At 33.1% G+C, this 21,535-nt stretch overlaps 1 protein-coding gene across 4 annotated transcripts; it reads left to right on the top strand.

The window, feature by feature from the left end:
- Positions 1 to 3,377: 3,377 nt before the first annotated feature.
- Positions 3,378 to 20,638, top strand: LOC125053626. Of its 4 annotated transcripts, none has more exons than XM_047655069.1 (24): positions 3,378 to 3,592; positions 3,795 to 4,110; positions 6,076 to 6,185; positions 6,324 to 6,457; positions 7,788 to 7,979; positions 8,204 to 8,290; positions 8,682 to 8,774; positions 9,127 to 9,317; positions 9,666 to 9,801; positions 10,351 to 10,433; positions 11,549 to 11,685; positions 12,216 to 12,368; positions 12,597 to 12,715; positions 13,173 to 13,223; positions 13,798 to 13,959; positions 14,827 to 14,952; positions 15,236 to 15,454; positions 15,764 to 15,853; positions 16,322 to 16,462; positions 16,706 to 16,831; positions 17,145 to 17,255; positions 17,828 to 17,984; positions 19,811 to 19,978; positions 20,364 to 20,638. In XM_047655069.1, exons 1-23 carry the CDS (start codon positions 3,460 to 3,462, stop codon positions 19,918 to 19,920), a joined length of 3,177 nt encoding a protein of 1,058 aa, XP_047511025.1. In that variant the 5' UTR covers positions 3,378 to 3,459; the 3' UTR covers positions 19,921 to 19,978; positions 20,364 to 20,638. The 4 variants fall into 4 exon arrangements, with proteins under 4 accessions (XP_047511025.1, XP_047511024.1, XP_047511026.1 ...); XM_047655068.1 differs by having other exon boundaries at positions 3,379 to 3,592; positions 9,124 to 9,317; XM_047655070.1 differs by lacking the exons at positions 3,378 to 3,592; positions 3,795 to 4,110 and adding an exon at positions 5,581 to 5,713 and having other exon boundaries at positions 9,124 to 9,317.
- Positions 20,639 to 21,535: the final 897 nt, after the last annotated feature.

Below are 21,535 nucleotides of genomic sequence, written 5' to 3' on the forward strand. Positions count from 1 at the left end.
ATAAATAAACTAAATATAAATAATAAACAAAATAGCTTCTTTTAAGGCAGTGTATGCCAAATGTGTTTGTTTTTGTATAAATTGTTTTTAACGTTCCACAAAGATTCGTGAACAACATATTCAGACACAAATTTGATAGTTGTACCTTCCGACCATTTTAAAAATCAAAAATCACGCACGCGTTTCACGGCACTTATGCACTCTCCTAAAGATTTTACTAAATTACGTGTTTACAGTTTACACACAACGAGGGAAGATCTCGGGGGGTGCGCGGGCGCGGGAGGGGTATCACTTGAAACAAAAATAAAAAGCGATTCTATTTTGATTCAACTTGAAAGTCAAGTAGAACCGTACTAAAGCAAGTTGAACCGTACTAAAGCAAGTAGCGTTTACATGTTTCAACTAAAGTACTATCCTAAAGCACCCTCCTAAACACTAATGTGGCATCCACACGCTGGCTATTTGTCACAAACACCGCAAACAGCAAACGAAGTCCCAAACACCAACTACAATCACCCAACACAAACAGCCATCCACATGCTTGGCGAACGTTCATAACATTCCGAATCGGCAAACATGGCGGACGACGAGCTTGTGGTAGCTATTACTTTCGGGTTGACATATTTTTATTATAAATTAAAGCAAGAAAAAGATAAAAGGAAAAAAAGAAGAAAGCAAAGACGATGGTGGATGATTAAAATACATAGAAAGCGTACAAGGCTTTAGACCTATTATTTGGGCTTTAATTTGCCGTGTTTTTTTAATTTTACTTAAAAGTTACTAAAAAATGTCAGAATCGTAGGTGCTCCAATCAGACATTTTTTACGCTTTGCGCGCCAACGAAAAAGTGTAGCAAGTAAATACGTCCGCCTCCCGCAAGCTCGCGCGCATACTGATCGCTGCCAAACGTGTGGATACGTAGCAAACTGTTTGCCAAACATCCTTTGATCTGGCAAGATAAACCGACACCGATGCCGAACACTGCCCAACACAAACACAAACAGGCAAACAACGACAAACACCCATCCACACGACCGTGTTTGCTGTTTGCTGTTGGCTGTTTGCCATTGTTTGTCAAGCGTGTGGATGGGGCTTGAGATAATGTAAATCGGCCTCAAGAACCTACATCTTTTTCTAAGTTAATTGTAAAGCGCATTGTAAATTGTTATCTAACTAGTAGTTACCTAATTGTTGAAATTTGCTGTTTTAAAGCACGTCTCGATTAAAAACTAAGTATTTGTTTTCTCGCGTTAATGGTTCATTTTCATGTATAACAAGAGTTTTAGATTTGCCGCTAACGGCTAATTAACAAAAACAAATGACAAATGAATGCAATATACAGTATATTATAGTCCTTTTCATGAAAGAAGTCCCCCAGACGCGTGCCGTAATATTGCCAGTTATGAGTAAAAAAAAAACCTATTTTACATTTAGCATATTTAATTTATCAAAAAATACTATTTTCTGCATACTTCGATGAAACAATATTTCTGTTATTTAAAAAGTATATTTTTATTTATTTATATAAGCGGTGTTCTGCCTACTTACAGGGATAAGACGAGAAAATAGGGTAATGAAAAGCATTACAATTTTTTATTCAGAGTTTTATTGAATAATTGTGATCAGCGGCCATAGAAACATCACTATCTGAAGAGTGGATGGACTATGGAATATGGCCGACTTGTCAAATTTAGATCCAAAAATCTCCACGGGACTTCTTTCATGAAAAGGACTCTAGAGTGCTTTTCATGAAAAAAGTCCCGCGGTGATTTTTGGAACTAAATTTGACAGGTCGGCAATGTTGTCATTCGTCGATGTTATCAAGTTCGTTTGTTGTGGTAGATTTTTGTGAATTTTTAAATAGCTTAGTGTATTTTAAAGATTGATTTCAATGCCGAAAGTTGTAAAAAGTTCGGATTGATAAATGATAGTAAAGGTGAAAGAGGTCTGTGAAGCGGAACATAAGAATCTAAGGTGTTTTAACACCACTAAACAATGTTCGGAAGAGAGTTACAGGTACTTTTTAGAGTTGCCATTTAATAATTTTTTGCTGTATTGGTGGGACTTTTATTATATAAATTCGTTTTTGCGACAAAATTGAATAATTACATAACGTGATGAAACTAGGTAACTGAAATTAAAACATATATTACATAAGCATTATAAACTTAAAGTTACTATTATTTTTAATTGTTCATAATTTAATTGCAGGATTGTCAGAGAAAACTGTAACAAGAATTACAAACGAAGGTATAACAGCGGCGTGTACTTCGAAAAAAATTGTAACCCAACAATTATGCAATAAAACTCTAAATAAAAAATTGTATTTCTTTTTTTTACCCTATTATGTATCTTATCTTTTCCCTGTAAGTAGGTAGAACACCGCTAATATAAGTAAATAAAAATAAACTTTTTACATAACATAAATATTGTTTCATCGAAGTATGCAGAATATAATATTATTTGACAAATTACATCTGCTCAATGTAAATAAAATAGGTATATTTTTTACGTATAAATGGCAACATTACGTCATGCGATTGCAGCGCCGCGTCAGGGGGACTTCATTCATGAAAAGACCTATACATTAGGTTACCAAAGATTTCTAAAATTGAAATTCAAAAAAGTTTTCATTAGCAAGGTTAGTTTCTAACTGGCCAGTTCTAAACATTTTCAGTGTTACCCACGTATAAGAGAGTAAAACTCAAATGTGTTGCAAAAATATTTATTTTAAGAAACAAAATTTAGAGTTTGTTATTTCAGTTGAAAATCTGACAAAACTTGTATCCTATTTCTTTTATAATTAATTTAAAAAGTAATCCCAACAAAAACTTTTTATTCAAATTAAAAAGCCTAACACATATATAGACATACAAAACTAACGTTTTTTCCACAGACTAACAAACAAAATTAAAATGAACATCTGTAGTAACAAAATAGATAATTGATAACCTAATTTAAGAAATATAATTATTTCTTTACATGTATATAACGTAACAGAAATAAGATCTATAAAGTTTCATGCAATACCAGTCTATCAATCTAGCTAGACACAGCTAATCTTCCTAACTAACATAATAATCAAAGCTATTATACCTATTACAATTACCAATCTATAGTGCGTTTCACGAGATAGTTCCCTTCGCTATGAAACGTGGGTAGTTTTATCCAGTTTCCCATCCCACGGAGCGCGAATAAACATGTATCTTTAATCCAAATGTCCTTATAATGAAGATAATTTAGCTGCAGTAGTTTACCCCAGATTTTAGTGATTTGATTTCTTCAAACCGTAGCAACACTGATTTTAGTTCTACCAACCTAACGGCGAAGGGAACTATCTCGTGAAACGCACAGCGCACTTAGCACTATACTGTATCCCTGTAAATGTTATGAAGTTCGTTTGTTGTGGTTGATTTTTGTGAGTTTTTAACTAGTGCATTAATTTAAAGATTGTTTACAATGCCAAAGGTTGTAAAAAGTTTGGCTCGAGAAATGATATTGAAAGTGAAAGCGTTCTGTGAAGAGGAACAACAGAATCAGGGTGTTTTAATACCATTAAACAATATTCGGAAGAGAGTCGCCGCCATAACAGGTACTTTTTAGAGTTGCCATATAATAATTTTTTGCTGTATTGATGGGACTTTTATGATAAAAATTCATTATTGCGATAAAATTGAACAAATACATAACGTGATGAATCTAGGTAACTGAAATTAAAACATATATTACATAGTACATAAGCATTATAAACTTAAAGTTACTATTATTTTTAATTGTTCATTATTTAATTGTAGGTGTTTCAGAGAAAACAGTAACAAGAATTACAAAAGAAGGCATAACAGCGGCGAGTACTTCAAAAAAAATTGTCACTCCGGGAAAGAGTCGCCCGCGGCCGAAAAAGTTCGACTTAGACGAGTTCGATTTGTACGCTATCCGGCAAACAATTCACAGTTTTTACGTTGTGCATAAAGAATTACCATCATTGGCTAAATTACATGCAGCTCTGAGGAAAGACATCAATTTTCAGGGAAGCGTCACAACATTGCACAGGATATTAAATAGGCTTGGTTTCAAGTACAAGCCATGTCAATCCAGACGCAAACTACTGATGTAAGTTTAAAATTTCTCAATTAACAACATAGTACAAGGAAAATTTTAGTCATTTGAAATGATTTAATAATAACGTTAGTAATTTGGACTTATTGCATGGGTCATAAAAAGCGCTGCGTCTGCGGGCAGTGTTGCCAGATCAGAAGATATCCCCCTAGATTTAGGGGTTTCTCAAAAAAGCTAGGGGCAGAATAGGGGGAATGAATATTTGTGGGGTTTTTTAATGGAAATTTCAAAAATTCGCCAAATACAGTTTTTTTGCTATTGTATATCACGTTCCTGATTTTGGAACTAAATTGAAGTATTGACACATCGTAAGAATAGGATCCGTGTGGCTAACCTTACTAATTGTATCATCGTTTGAGCTGTCAAAGAACGATGTGATTTTAATTTAATACAAATTCTAAAATTACATGAAAGTTCAGTTCGGTTTTTGATCATTCTTTTTTACTAAAAATATTCCTGTCAATCCATTTTCTATTACAGATACTTTGCTTTCATTTCTTAACAATTCCAACATGACCGCCGCTTTAAAGAATCGTGCCATGGCCCATGCCACCATCCGCTTGGTTAGGGCATCCTAGGGGATTTCTGGGGGGAAATCAAATTAGTCTAGGGTTACGTCGCCGACACCATCTGGCAACACTGTCTGGGGGACTTCTTTCATGAATGATGAAAAGGACTCTTCAGTTAGGCAGAGAATCGGAGATTAAAAATAAAAAAGTTAGAAATTTAAGTGCAATGTACTAAAACGTTAATGCCATAGATAATACACTAATGTAATATGGTTAGCCATTGAGTTCCACAGGAGTTACCTAAGAACCGTTCCCTAATACCCGACTGTCCTGATTATACCTACTAAAATAATGAAGTTACGTATGAGAAATTACAAATCTAAGTAGGTAGGTAGATTCTTTGCTGTATGCAATATGTAAATTAGAATAAACTATATACTATTGTGAATAAATACAAAATATTTACCTTATCAAAGTCACTTAATACATATATAAAATATTTATATTTCATAGTGTCAATTAATTAAATCGGTAATTTATCTTTGCATTGGATATATAGAGGTAGAAATATCATAACTCACAACAATATCTATCCCTGTTAATTGTAAGTTGTAACCTAAGTATATTTATCATCGGCAATAATACTGAATAACATATTTTAACGATTAATAATTAAAATTAAAGTCTAAGTAAAACACAACGGTTTAAAATTATAAAAATAAAAGTGCTATCAGCTATCACAAAGTCTCTTTAATGATTTTTTTACGAATGTCGGTCTAATCTGACGTCAATGTATACAAGTCGGCAAGATAATTCGGCAATAGTGTGGCAGAAAGTTTGTTACGTTAAGTCATAGTCGAGCTAACTGTTCATTGGCCGAAATGATGCACTTCCCTATATCTGATTGGCTACTAAATATTAATATGAAGTAGAAAACGTAGCGTGTCGGTCACTTGATAGTTCGCATTTTTAACGCGTCGGCAATTTTTATATATATCGTGTGAGTGGCTCGGTTAACATTGTTGTTCCGTTTTGCCTACTTTTCAAAATTAAAACTTATAAAAAAAATATACTGTTGACATTTTATGGTGAGTGCTAATAATGATACAATCAAATTTATCACACAAATTTATTTATAATAAGTTCGTGCATCCAATATCATGTATGCGGTGTTCTCATCGTTTCATCAATGAAAGCTATTCAAGAGAAATGAAGGAGTTGAAGCGTCTATTTCGGCATTATAATTATTTTAAATTCATATGCTGTCTGCTTTATTACGAATGAAAAGTAATTAATTGTGAATTCTTTTGGCTTTATTTAATTAAAACCATTTTAATATTAATACAAAGTAATACATAATACTACAGACGTGAAGTTTTAGTATCAGTTGGCGGGAATTTGCATTTTTAATGTCTTAGGTTATGGATTTCATTAGTTGCTATTCTTTCAGAAAGTACATGACAGACAGTATGGCTGCGATGGACGTAGATGAGGCACCCACTGAGGAAGTGCCAGAAGGAAATCCTCAAGAATTAACTAGAAATCCAACTGCATTGAAAGGTTAGTATTATCTTAGGGAATGAAGTTATTTGTTTGAATGTGATAAGTTACACTCCTACTCGTTGAAATAGGTACACTCTCATTGTAAACTATTTGATTTACTAGTAATACATTTTATTATTTATCTAATTTTTGCAGAAGCACATGAGGAAATGGCTACTTTGGATGTACTTGTTTGTGGACAGTGTCATGAAGCTTATCATTTCTTGGAAGAATTTAAAGACCACAAGGAGAAAAAGAATTGCACTGGCAAATCACCAGTGAGGGATAGTGTAAGTTTTAAAAGAAATTTAGATTTGAATGTATACATGACAATTTGGGAAAAAACATATTTATTTCATATATAATCATATCTGTTTCTCGCTCGAAAGCATACAGGCAATCCACAATTGCACCTTTCATTACATGCTTCTTTTTTTACATGTTTCCAAGTTTTCTCATTGACTAGGGACTAGAACAAGGGTAATTTTCATATTGCCTTTTAATTGTAATAGGATAACAAGTAGCTTTTATACATTATTTAAATTTATAATATTGAAAGGAGTACTGATATTGTCTATAGTCAGACTTTTTCTAATTTGTGATATACAGTCAAAACCGGTTATAACGACATTGAAGGGACCGTATAGTTGCCGACGTTATATCCGATAGTCGTTATAAGCAATGTCATATACACAAGTACAGTACATATGTGTGTACATAGTTATCGATCTAGAATAGGTAGGTATGGGTTATAATATGGTATGTAAATATTATAATATGTAAACGAGTCAAAAAAGAAACAAAAATATTTATTACGAAATAATTAGGTACAAAAGTAATCAGTCAGTATGTTTTTTTTTAGCCCAGTCTCAAATATTTTTTGCATTTTACGTTTCATACTCCTCAAGGTATGAGTATCACCAGTATCAAACTGTTCGTTAAAGGCAACAATTTTTTGCAAAATCGTTACAGCGTTAAGAGCCTCGGAAATCGTTGTTGGCTGAAACTGTTCGTTGGGAGAACGTGCGTAGGTAATAATATGCCTAAATATTCATTCAACGCCTATAAATAAGATTTAAATCGTCTGTATTGTTTTGTTTTGCTGAGACAAGAAGCGGTTGGTCGTTATAGCCGATGAATATCGATAAACTTTCGTCGTTGTAAGCGATATGTCGCTGTATCCGATGTTGTTATAAGCGGTTTCTTTACTGAATAGTTTACTAGGGATTCGGACGGGACCATACAATCTGGTTGTAATAACCGATAGGTCGTTGTAAACGATGTCGTTATAAACGGTTTTGACTGTATATGTATGATGTTATTATTGAAACATATCTAGAATACTAAGGGTTTATTTAAACAATATTATATGTTAATATCTTAAAGTGCAATAACCTCTATTTATATTTAAAACATGTGAAAATTTCATGTTTCTTTCATTTAATTCAATAAAAAAATAGTGCAATATCAAAACGTAGCTTTTATTCTCTCCAATGGCAATTTTTTTTTTAAAAATCCGACTATCCGAATATTTGATTATCCGAATGGGTCCCGGTCCCCATTAATTCGAATAATTGGAGTTCTACTGTAGGTTCAGTAGTATATGAGTTTTTGTTGCAGAATGAAAGCAAAGCTCAAGTATGGGCATTCCTTTTATGGAAATGTGCTTCCGCTCGAGATGGGTCAACATCTGTAGATAACAGTTGGAAGCTTTATCAACAATGGTGTCGTATGCCAGAAGCACAACGCACAACTTGGATAACTGCTGGATCCAATGTGCAGTCCTTGTCTAAGTTTGCTCATGCTAAAGTGGTGCGTTTATTGATTGACCATTTATGAAAATTATAATTGTTATATTTATATGATGGCTTTTATCTGTCATTACTAAAATCAATAATCATAAATTTAATTTTATAATTTAAAGATGTTATTAATACTGACTACATTTAAATTTAATAAAAAAACATTATTTTTAATCATATATCACACATAGTAAATTATTGTTTTTATAATTATATATATTTTGGCATTCATAGATGGAAGTGAAATCTGATGACCAACTTGTTCCTGTTCAGACACCAGCCGGTGACGTGAAAAGAAGAGGCAGGCCAAAGAAAAAACAGGTCAGTTTGCAACTATATTTATTATAAGATATCATATATTACGCAAGTAAAGATATTCTTAACCACTAGTTAAATTTAACTGTGGGATCATGTTTGATTGTCAGGGAAAGAAATATATTAATTACCAATACATATTGCATTATAGACATAGAGCATTCATGATTGTAATAATAGCTTTACATGAAAAAATTATTATATATCTTAAGATGCATTTCAGTTGTGAAATGTAATTACCAATTAATTAGTTTTAATTTTCTTTAAACGGCTTAATAGACCATTACCACTAAAAGAAGATCTCTGGATATAAACCAACCTTTTAAATGCTTTAATATATTTTACTGACTCATATCAATGTTCGATTAAATGTAAATTATAATTTGTATTTTTTTAGGAAGAGACTGAACCCCAGCCATCTGGAGAGGAGAGTGATGATAAGTCAAACAAAGCTGTCTCTAAACCAATTATTCCAGCAGCTAAAGTGAAGGTTGTTAAACATAGAATATTACTGTAAAATTAAATTAAATGTATACACTGTTCTTTACACATACGCTGTTCTCAGCCAATTAATAGTTGTTTTGGTAAGAATCAAATCCAGGACAGAGTTTATACATGTGTGATAATTCTAGCCAATTGAGAAAGCTTTTTTAATATTTGTAAACAGCCTTTGAATATCCCATTTCAATTATTTTTGCAATTTTTGTCGAATACCTTTCACATATTTTGTTGCAATTTTTCGTTGCCAGTACATCTATCACTGGGTGGATTCCCGGTGAAGTATTGATCAGAGAGTAAGACCGGTACAATTTTTTCCTATTATCGTCACTTTTTACCAGCAGGAGGATAACGAAAGCATCCGCGGTGCGCAAGAGCGTGTTCCGGCGGCGGAGCGTATTGCGCGGCGGACGGAGCGGGACGCGGCACCCGGAGAGGTCTCGCAGCAGTTTGTGGTTGAGAAGATTTTGGCAAAGAGGTTCAACCCACGGCGGAAGCATTATGAATATCTGCTCAAGTGGGAAGGATATCCGCAGTAAGTGTAGTTGCACCTTATTTGCTATTCTTTACTTATTATGTGGATCATCCATTAAGGTTTACTATTAAAATTAATAAAATAACAGATTTCATATTTTCATTATATGTATTTATATTAAATTATTTCTGAGACCATACAATAATTTTAAATATAATAACACAAAATGTTTGGTCTAATGTGTGTCTTTTACATAGAGGCCTCTTCTATATCTCTCCTTTTATTTCTATAATGGAAAATCCTTTATTTCGCTCTTTCTGTAAATTTAGTAAATTATTACTTATTAAGAAAATTAGGTGGGAAAGTGTATTTGTTATTATTTCTATTAAAAATTATATTGTTTTATAGTGAGCAGAACACATGGGAGCCAGTAGAAAATATGGACACATGCAAACACTTGCTGGAGGCGTTCGAGAAACAACTTGCCCGGCAGAAGGAGCTTAAGGCGCTAAGGGCACAACAACAAGCACAAAATACCGTTCAGGTATCAGCTGGTTTATATATATACATTAGAAATTGTTTTAAAATTTCTATACAGTTTATAGAATTTTAAACGTGTGTAAATCGTTTTCGCGGTAATTTTTCTATATGGTAATCGAACCTAATACGCCATGTTTCCAAAATCTCTAGCTAGTAAAAATATTAATAAGAGCGAGTCTTGTTGTCACCATTTCATGTAGACTGTGTTTCCATTCTCTCAGATACTCATTGCATCACAATGATGAAAATGGAAAGATTTTTAAGACTTATTAAAACGGAGTGGTAAATGTAAAAGGACGAGAAATAGCTCGTTCTGTTCGATTGTGATCAGGAAACAATATCTCTAGTCCAACACAAGTCGGTATATAATTTATTTTTAAATTCACATAAATTCCATACTTAATAGAACAAAAATCAGTATATTGCTCAATTCTTAGTGGACGTTTAGGTAAGTTGATTTTGATATAATACGTCATGATATAACGTAGAATCGAATGCTTAGTTTTATGTAATAAATGTGACCAACTAAAAGGAATATATTTTAAATTTTCAGGTAAAGCAAACCAGTACACCATTACCGCAAGTCGTCAAACAGATGGTGAAGAAAAATGAATCTCCTACATTGACACCTACTGGGTAAGGAAAAACAACAGATTGATACACCTGTATTTTAGTTAAAACGGTATTTTTTCACTGATTTAGTGTTTACATAAATAATATCAACTAAAGCAGAGTTGGTCTAGACCAGGGGTCTCCAAACTTTCCAGCCTTAGGGCCATACTGATTACTCCAGTAAGTTCCGAGGGCCAAAACCATATGTCATTATGCTTGTTATAAGTTATGTTTTTATCACAAAAACAATAACAATAAGCCTACAACAATGTTATGAGTAGTTAGCCCACGACCATATCAATGTAGATGTCATATTAATAATTATTCAACATTAAATTAGAATACTTCAGTAAACTAAATTTAATTTGCTATAAAAATATGTTCTCTAAAAGGAGTTTTCAAGTATGCTAGATCTCCGCGGGCCGGACAAAATCTGTCCGTGGGCCAGATGTGGCCGTAGTTTGGAGACCCCTGGTCTAGACTTTAGTCGACTTAACCCTGAGTTAGATTGTAATACCGCATTCGACTCTTGGTTGTATTGGGAAAGAAAACATCTTGAAAAAACCGATATATCTTAGCTCTTGAACATCACTCGAAGTTCTGATTTCAAGACCTGTCAAATATTTTTTTCCATTTGAAATTTGACATATTTGACAGTAAAGTGGAGGTTGTGACTTGAGATCCTTTTTTTTATATTATAGAAATAGTTTTAACTTTATGCCAGTTTCAAGTAAAACTTGAGATACTTTTAGCAATGCAGCCTTTGTCAGGCACAGAATAGATCCCTTAATTGTCTGAAAAGCATAATGATCTGAACAAAAGTGATGTAATATGAGTCAGGAGGGTTGTAGCACCTCTGGATTAAGATAAGTTAAAAATCAATATAAAAATATAGTAATAAATAAAATTTATATATTCGACTGACCATACTAATATATTTGCAGGGCAGGATATTTATTTATAATATGTAACAATAAATTGCCTGAATAGTATTTATTGGAGAAAAGATTTAAATTGGTCCATTAGTTTTTGAGTCTATTCTTTAGAAACCGAAATAGGAATCTTTCCTCTAAAAAACATTAGTATAGTGTAGACATTAAATAAATATAAATTTACAGTTTTTTAATGTAAAATTACAGTCGCCTACAACGTAGCAGTAAGGCCCGTGCCCTAGACCAGGTGAAAGCTTGGTGTGGCAACGCAGATGATGAACCTCCCAGCAAACGGGTCAGGCATTCTTCTGACAATGACTACTCCGAACCTGATGAACCCAAAGGTAAATATTTTTCTATATATCTGATTTATATTTTCCATGTCAGGTCAATTCATTTTTACTTTCACTAACTTTTGACATAGAGTTAATTTAATAATTATTCAATTAATATAATGCTGCCAATGATGATTTAACATACATTATAATTTAATGAAGAGCAGAAAGGTTTCATGTACAAATTATAGATTAAGTGTTTTTTTAACAAGAACTATATATGTATATAGATATTTTTTTTAATAAAAATATATATTTAGAATTTGTTGCGCCCACTTCGTATATATATGTAAAATATTTCTTATAAATTGCATTTATATTCAACACAGTAAACCGTATATCTTTATGTTGTAAAAAGAATAAAATTCTTTATCTGGAATTATGATATAAGATGGATGCCATGGTAAACATGAAATCATAGTCATAGATTGTCAGCAAAGACAAAAATCTGTTAATTTAATTGCGTTTAAAACCGGTAAATTTAAAATGTTCTTAATATTGATATATATTATAATCTTTTATTTTCCTTCGCTTTCTAGTGGAAGTAAGAAGTGTCGTGAACGGTCAGCCCTCTCCGAAGTCATCAGTGGACCCAGAATTGGTAAAGTCGCTAGGACTTAGTGGAAAAGGGATGCCTAACATTAAGGGTGTCATCAAAGTTGACCCTAAACACATGCCTAGCTTGAGTACAGGTCAGTTATATTGTCGACTTGACTTTAATTCTTTGCTAAACTATTGCCATATTTAAAAATATATTTTACTAGCCTAACAAGCCAACGAGTTAAAAAGTACCTTATAAGATTGTTTTGACATACTAATCTTTTGTCTTTTAAGTCCTGAAAAGAACAGTTTCTTTATAACTTTTAATTTTAAATTAATATTATTTTACAAAGTAAATAATATGTATTTATATGTTTTAGGTGTGTACATAATGTCAAAAAGCTCTGGTATTATGAAGATAAACTCGCCAGGAAAAATTGGACCCGGTCTTAATATAGATCAAGAAGTTATCAAGAAGCAGATTATGGCTGCCAAACAGGTAATATTACCTCATAGTATGGGGTATGAGGCATACTAATATGAGTTAATCATTATTTTCTTATAATATTTTACATGATAATGAGATTTTTTTTAATTAATTAAATTAATGCAATTTATCAACAGCTGATTGATTGAATGGCATACATTCAACAACAAACGAATTAACAAACAAATATGGTGGCGCGGGTCATATGCCGTTCAACCAATCAGCGCGCGAGGTGCGTTTCGTTTCGCAATTTGACGGTTTCACTTCGATAGATTACAATCTACCGAATAATAATACGTTAAATCGTAAGCAGTACGTTGAGGTTCACAATCTTTCGATAGTTCACAATCTCGCGAGATAGATTACAACCTAACGGTATTTACGATTTTTCGGTGATATATACATAATTACCATAAAAAAAGTTTACGCTTTTCTTATAAATATAATAAATCATTCATATTATTTCCAGAAAAAAATGGAAGAAAACAGAAAACAATCGATGTCGTCACCATCTACACAGGTATTTATTTAGTGATTTAATTTTTCAATGAAAATCAACATTAGTTCTAACTGTAACCTGCACGAAAATGCGAAAATGTGAGCCTTATTACAAATGCTTTAAAGACCTGAACTGAATTTCTTAGCATATATCATTGGGCAACATATTTACTGAGAATTATTCTTTACATTTTTTTTTATTTGTCTTAAAAAAGTAATGTTACATACACAACTATTCATTTAGATTTAAGTTCTAAAAGCTGCGTGTTTTCTTGAATATAAAATAAAATTTCTATAAAATACTTTGATCCCTGCAACCGTAAACAAAGGATAAAAAACATTGTAATTCATGAAAATTTAATGCAATAATGAAACTAGGCTATTTAACATTGAAATATGACTCAGCGCAAAGTCTCTGACTCTCTCTTACATGAAAAATTGTATTGGAATTTAACATACTCACATATAAGTATGTACATATTAGAAAATTGTGATATCTATAGTAAAAACTTACTATAGATATGCCAATATAACTTATAGAAAATCAAGAGAGATTTTCTTTGAGAACAAGAAAATTCAGCATATTATCGTTCCAGGTGAAGAAAACATATGGACCAGCAGGGCAACAGGTGACCGAGAAGACGATAATCACTCCGTCTGGACAGAAGATTATACAGAGGACGATACAAAGGCCAGCTCCATCTTCAGGGTCTGATGGGAAGTCGCCTGTAACGATATTGAACAAGAAGTTGGCTCAGGTGAGATGAAATAAAAAAAGCACGCCAAAATAATAACCTGCTTCTTCGGCCAAAGTCGGTATTTATTTTAGGAATTCTAAAAAATTTTTTTTTATTTTTTTATACTATTCGTCTATAATTATTTATTTAAGAACTTAACTTATATGATTCATACCTATTTCTTATTTACGTTAAAATAATACTCTGTAGTTGATTGATTTAAAAGCCAAGTTAATGGACTGCCATCAAGACAGGTGTGCGGTCACAAACGCTTTATCGGATATACATTGTCCCGTTATTCATAAGACTAAAAACAGTGTAATTGCACTCTGAACAGAGGAATTGTTTCGTCTCTTTCTATCAAATCGCATTTACGTAGTGTTAAAAAGAGACAAATACTTTAGATTTCTGTAATGAATTTCTTTAAAAAATATTCTGCCGAATGAAGAAACATTTTTTTTTTTCAATATACGCCAGTTAAGGGAGCGTTCAAGTATTACGTCACGCAATTTTTGGAGATTACTGACACCCCCTCCCATGTAACGCACCGTAACGTTTTTCTGTACCCAATAGTAAAACGTTTCGTGACCACCTAGTGACTCGTTATACCTAAAATTTATCATTATGTGGTGTAAAGTACTGGAAAGTCGAAAATAATATTAACAATATCGCTTAATTCAATCCCCGCCCCGCATCGTAACGTTTTACAAAAGGACCCCCTCCCCCAAAATTCGTTACGTAATACTTGAACGCTCCTTAAAATGCAAACACAATATCTGCAAAGCCCATCGTTAACATTGTATGCTTTTGACAAAACCTTGAGTAAAAAACTAAAATAATTAGCCGTATTAGGACGATTGCAAGAATAATACGATTTTTTTTTATCAGTCCCAGAGCGCGGGTGACAGCCTGTTACGTCGAGGTGGGACAATGAGGGGTCGCGGCCGAGGTTCTTTCTTACTCTCGCCCGCCGTACGGCTTAAGGAGAAGACGGTCTCGTTCGATTTTGATAAGGTTTATATTACATGATTATTTAATGTGTTTCGATTTGGTTAAAATGCAGAATATTGCCTTACTTGTTTAAAAATTATGATTTATCATTATGCCGAAATGTCTGCCATTACCCTATTCGAATTTACGGGGGCGTCCCTTGTTTATGTAATTGAGTTGACGTTAATTATAATATTGGCAATTAAGATAAAAATTATATTATGTGGTATGCACTGACCTTCTAGCTATGACACATTAATAATATGATAATAATAGTTTAAAATAACCTATAAAATTCTCATTGTAGTGGAGCACATCGTCAGAGTCGTCTGACGGCGTGGAAGACCCCTTCCCTAAGGAGCTGGGTCCGATTCCGCCGACCAGCCCCGATCGGCCGCTGACCCTGTGCCCTCTGTCGGGCAAACGTCTGGCCAGGGCGGAGAACGAGCCCACGCCACCGCCCACGCCTTCGCCGCCGCCCACGCCTCCGCCTGACACGCAGACGCAGGGCACTATGCTTATGAAGGTTAGCAAATAAATACTATTATACTGACGGTAGAGCTCGACATCAGCTCTAGTGCGAAATCTTCTTACATAATTTTTTTTATTCAGATTATTCTTATCAAAATAATCGCAATTAACTCATTTAAGAGTTTCATATTTTTTTATTTCACGTGATATCGAATTAAAAGGTTATTTTTTAATATGTTTAAATAAATACTTATTGATTAAAAATACCGTTTTTCAAAAATCTATCGTTGTAAACATTATCCAGAGAGTGAAATTTTAAATGCCAACACCATGTTTCAAATAATAATTAATTTATTGTTTGCAGGTGGAAATGTCACCTGGTGGTACAACGGGAATAGTTGTGCAAGGAGACGGTGCCCAGCCCTCACTGCCAATGCTGACAGACGAAGATGGTGTAAGTAGACTAATTTTAATTATTTAGTTAAAAGCTGCCTAACTTACTCGCCAAAAACTGTACAATTATTTCTGTATCATAAATATAATTTAAACAATCAGGTTATTGAACCCACTAACACTTCTTTTTATTAATATAAAAGAAAATAATAAATAAAATTACCTACCTGAGTTACGCATCTGTATCAATAATAATTTTCATACACACATGTGTAATGTAAACGTAAAGTGAAATATTTAAATAAATAAAATGTATTTATTAAAATATAAAAAAAATCATACTTTGTGTTCCGAAACAGGCAAGGTGTATGAGCCATTGATGACACTCCATTATTTAATAGTTATATAATAAATAATATATATATATGTTAAATCTGCATTGAGGCTGTATATAACTGTTTTATAACTCTACTCTTTATCTAACTTGTGTCTGGCTTGCTCATACTTAAAATTCATTTACCAATTGCAGACGGAGGTAAAAGTAGAGTCGAGTGCAGTGAAGCAATTATTAGAAGAGGGAGTAGGCGAGGATGAGACAGAAGAAGTGGGACTGCAGTTACATTCGGGACATCCGCTCATGATACGAGGGGAGGATGGGGTACTCTACCAGGTAGACTCTCTTTTTATGTTATTCTTAAATATCCTTAAGTAAACCACACCTAGCGTTTATTATTCTATAGCATGGAACTTTCAAAATACTAGTTTAAATTAATTATTTTTGTAAGCAACTTTGACATATGTATCTAGTGATTATTGTTTTACCGGAACTAAATGAATGGTCCTTCGAATCGGAATTTTTACGCGTGTCACCAATTAACCACGCATTACATGGATATTATGAAATCATTATCAGGTCGCGGGTGAAAACGAAGCGGGTCAGACTTTACTTGTGGCAGCGGAAGGCGTAGAGGGGGCAGAGGAGGGAGGGGGCGATGGAGACGGGGAAGGCGTTATGTACGTCACGAGGGAAGATGGACAGGTGATGCCTATATTGAAAAGATTTTTAATTATATGTGTATCAATGTAGATGCTTTCAATGCCCTTAATTTGAAGCATGCTTATTTTGTGCAGAATCTGTGTGAGTCAAGCAAAAATAATTATAACAAATTTACAAACATGTTTCAAGGGAATTCACATATTGTACGTATTTATCCATATAATTGTGGATATTACCAAATCTCGTATAAGGTATTTTAAAAAGAGAAACATAAATTAGTAAATCACTAAGAAACCTTTTGGGCAACTCTAGAATATAATTAAATATTTGCCATAACAAAGATATTTCCCAACAGACGTTGTTAGTGTCGACGCAAGGCGTCCAAGGAACCGTCGAGGGTGTAGAAGCCGGGGCTGAAGGGGAGGGAGAGGGAGTCACATACGTCACAAGAGGAGAAGATGGACAGGTGAGATTCTACGTTTTATTAAGAAGAGTAACATAACGTTTCTTCTTCTTGCCTACAAAAAACTTTGAATTTTGAATAGGGCAAGAAATTTGAATGACATCCCCAATAAATAATAGATTAATTTAAATTTTTGTATAATTATATTTTTACCTATTAAAAATGTAAATTAAATTCTTGATTTGCTCTTGTTGTTTATTAGTCACACAACTGGTGTATATTACGTATCAAGTAGTCATGGGTTCGACTGTTTATTTATTTATTTGGGAAACAAAATACATACATCTCTATACAATAAAAAAAGTTAAAAATAAACATGATGTATCCACAAGAAGTTTCACTGATAAAAAATATGATACAGAACAAAAAAAAACATGACAGCGCAAAATGTATAAATCCGGAGAACGACAAAAATACTGGTATAAAGAAGAAAGATTAGGACATTAATAGTTGTTTTAAATTATTCCTAAATGAAGCAATAGAGGAGTGCGAAAAAGGGTCGATGTTAGTGCTGTAGTGTTGTTCTGTGCAATATATATATATATATTACTAATGTAATGCTAAAATGCTTCCAGGACGTGCTAACCATAGACCCAGGGCAGCTGGCAGCGCTGCTCCCGGGCGGGGAGGCGGGAGGTCTGCAGCAGGTGGCCGTGCAGGTGGAGGGCGAGGGGGGAGAGGACGCCACGCAAGTCATTGCGCAGCTCGTGCAGGCCGATCTGCCTTCGCCAGGTATTTGTTACAATATTACAGATCAAACAAATCGGGCGTCTTTTATTAAAATGGCTTGTTCATTAATAGCGCGTCGTTTTTAATACAAAAATCAGTGGCGATTCAACTCTTAGAGGTTGGCCTTAGATTTCTGTATGTGTTCCCTTATGATTTTTGACGTGACAACGTCTTATAATTCGATGGAGCCGGCTGCACGCACGAAAAAACATGGCTCATGCGGCGTTACCTCTGAGGCGTTCCATTTAAGGCTTGAAGTGCAAGCGAGAGCACTCGTTCCGCGCTCTCGCTTGCACACAAAAATTTACATAATTGTATTTATGCGTACAAATAAATGTAACTTGATCAATTCAATTGTGATTTCCATTTACCTACTCTGTATCCATACAAAATATCTATCAAACAAATAAAATTAAAATTTTCTTTTGAAAAAAAATGCAACCATTCCATCAGTATTTTCTTATGACGTTGTCACGTTCAACTATCGCCAGTAAACCGACTTTACAGACAACCGATATTTTTTTTAATGGGTGATAGCCCTCTGTACCATCAATTATTTGGTCTAAGGCGCATTTCTCGTTGTGTATTCATCACCTTCTAAGCAAGGGTTTTCTCTGCACATATTTTTTACACCTATATATGAATGTAAGACATTGTAGGATGGATGAAGTCAATGTTAGTGATGTCCTACCTTTGTCTTACTGTTAATAAAAATTCAGTAAAGAAATATATTTAATTTATTACGAGCACTAAGTACACTGGTTGGATCTAGACTAGCGAACATGATAACATTACAAACAAATCAAAACGGTTATAAATACTACACACAAGTACAATATTACTGAGAGAATATGATGTCACTACAGGAATAATATATATATAATGGTATTAATCGCTTATACGAGTACTGGGAATAAATAAGGTGCAACTGCGTTTCTCTGTGAATACAAAAGAAACAACATTTAAAGCCTATATTCTAGGTTTTATAAAATAAAATAATATAATGAAAAAATTAAATTAAACAACTTACATCTATTATGTCAAGTGACAAATAAAACATTTCGGCAAAGAAGAAAAATAAAATATTAAGAGTTTGTATAGGAAAATATGTTTTCATTACATATATATTAGTACATACATATGTATATGTCGGAGATTGAACGCGCCATAATAATTGTGTCCGGACACCACGATGAATTGTTGAAGATAATGACGTCATAAATTGGTTTGTTGGCATCAGCCATTTACTTTCGACATTAAAGTCCACTAACATAATAATTATTGACTTTAATTAATAATAATAATAATGACAATGGAGTCATTATTATTATCGACCATTGAATAGTCATTAATTTATAGATCTAGCAACATTGACAAATAGACCATTCGTATTAACGGCTTCGTAATTTTACTTTGACATTAATAAATGACAATGACAGCTAACACTAACACAATTTCTTCAATATAAATAATAAAGACTACAGACTATCAAATAGTCCTTAATTTGCAGATCCATTAATATTGGTAAATAAAACAAACCATATTACGGCTTTGAACCAATTTTACCAAATGATGATGAATGACAATAGGCAGCTGATCAACACCATTCCTTAAACATAAATAAATGATATGAATTTACCACAGACTATAAATCCTTAATATTATTTATTATTATCTTAAATATATTTGTTTACTCGAATTAAATAAATATCAATCTATATTTATGTAACAATATAATCATTATATATGAATTTGCGCCCACATATATTATTCCGTTATTATATAAACTAAATGTGGAACAATTTTATTGAATTATATCAAAATTTCAGGTGGAACGCGGCGTGTAGTTCTGCTATTACCCGATGGTAGCTTTACAATGACCGAATTGGACAAGGAGCAATACGAATCGATCACTGAGGCTGGCAAGAGCCAGGAGTAATGACTGATTTAACATAAGTGGACTTTTTAAGTCGGTTAAAAGAAATATTTCATCTGTTAAGCCGGTTGCAGACCAAAAACTAAGCTATGCCAATGCTAAACTAAGCTATGCCAAGCAAGCTAGGCTAAGCTAAGCTAGAAACAAATAGCGTGCACACCAACAGCTAAGCCAAAGCTCAGTCAGTGTTGCGTGCGTACAACAAAGAACACTGGACAGCCCTGGCGAAGGATGTGCAAAGGGTGTGCGGGGAAGCGAGAGGGGCTTAGCTTAGCTCGAGTAGCTGCGCATCGGCATACACAACTAACTTAGCTTCGCATATTTTAGTTAGCTCACATAACTTAGTTCGCATAGTTTGCGATCTGCACACAAGTATGGAAAACTGCGTCAGCTATGCGAGCTAAGCTAAACTAACTTAGCTTAGCTCTTGGTCTGCAATCCGTATGATGAGATGTCAGTTCTTAAATTGTGTATAACTCTGAAAGTGCTATGTTGATGACATGCTAAAGTAATATAAGTTATTGTTAATAGAGAAAAGTTAAGTGTCCTATTAAATGGATATGAAAAAACATAGTTTAAATTAATCTGTAATAAGTAAATCGTTTTATGTGTGAATTATTAGATAATGTGCGTCGTGAGTGAATATACATATATTGTTAATTTTAAAAGCTTTTATCAATTTCACTAAAATATTCAATACACAATAAATCATTTTAACATATTTACTGTGTTATAATAAAATGAAGATATTTCAACTGGTTTTAAAGAAAAAAAATCCGGTGAGATTCTCGAGTATACAGTTTCGTTTTAATCGCTATTTAAAATTAAGAAAAATCTACAAACTTAAAATACGTGGATTAGAGTTAATACGGTTAATTACCATGATTCAGAAACTAGAGGGCGAACTAATCCTCCCATATGTCAAAATTTATTTTAACGTACGAGAGTCAGACTTAGCGTTTGTAAAACTCACCCTTATTTCCATACTGATAGGGTGGACTAGTGGCTAAAGCAATTAATTAAAATGCAAAATAAATTGTAAAACATTGTGTTTACTTGTAAGAGAAAATATATGAACTAAATTAAATGACAACGCACATGTAAAAATAAAATAAAGATATTCTAAATTTAAATGCAGTGCATCAAAGACAATTATATGTGGACAGCACCATGACCTTCCAACACATACAAACATTGGTCCATCCATGGTGACAAGTACCTTACTAATTTCTACATTCTATAATAATAATTAATAAACAATATATATTCTTACTTTTTAAATTAAATGGCACTAAACCGTAATGAAAAATAGCACAAAAATCTAAGTTAAAGGAACTTTTGTTGTGCCAACGCGAAATATCAAATTGTAGTTAGAACGTTATGTTATACTGACCTCTTTCATATGAATACAAACCTATATTTTAAATTCATTTTCATGATCTATATTTGAACTTAACCCTTATCGTCATTTTGTATAGTATACCATACATCCAACTTTATAAAAATATATGATCACTATAAAATCATTTTTAACTTAGTTTTATTAAACACATGACATTTCTAGACGTCTATTTATACTTCAAAAATGAAAATAGTAGTTTATCTGTCATAATTTTAA

This window comes from Pieris napi, chromosome 11, assembly GCF_905475465.1.
Source record: "Pieris napi chromosome 11, ilPieNapi1.2, whole genome shotgun sequence".
NCBI lineage: Eukaryota > Metazoa > Arthropoda > Insecta > Lepidoptera > Pieridae > Pieris > Pieris napi.

What these genes read in the sequence shown, in the direction of transcription:
- LOC125053626 (XM_047655068.1), top strand. Translation starts at nt 3,460, where the DNA reads ATGCCAAAGGTTGTAAAAAGTTTGGCTCGAGAAATGATATTGAAAGTG. An exon ending in GAGAGTCGCCGCCATAACAG is followed by an intron (nt 3,593 to 3,794) that starts GTACTTTTTAGA and finishes ATTTAATTGTAG; the next exon opens with GTGTTTCAGAGAAAACAGTA. An exon ending in CCTACATTGACACCTACTGG is followed by an intron (nt 10,434 to 11,548) that starts GTAAGGAAAAAC and finishes GTAAAATTACAG; the next exon opens with TCGCCTACAACGTAGCAGTA.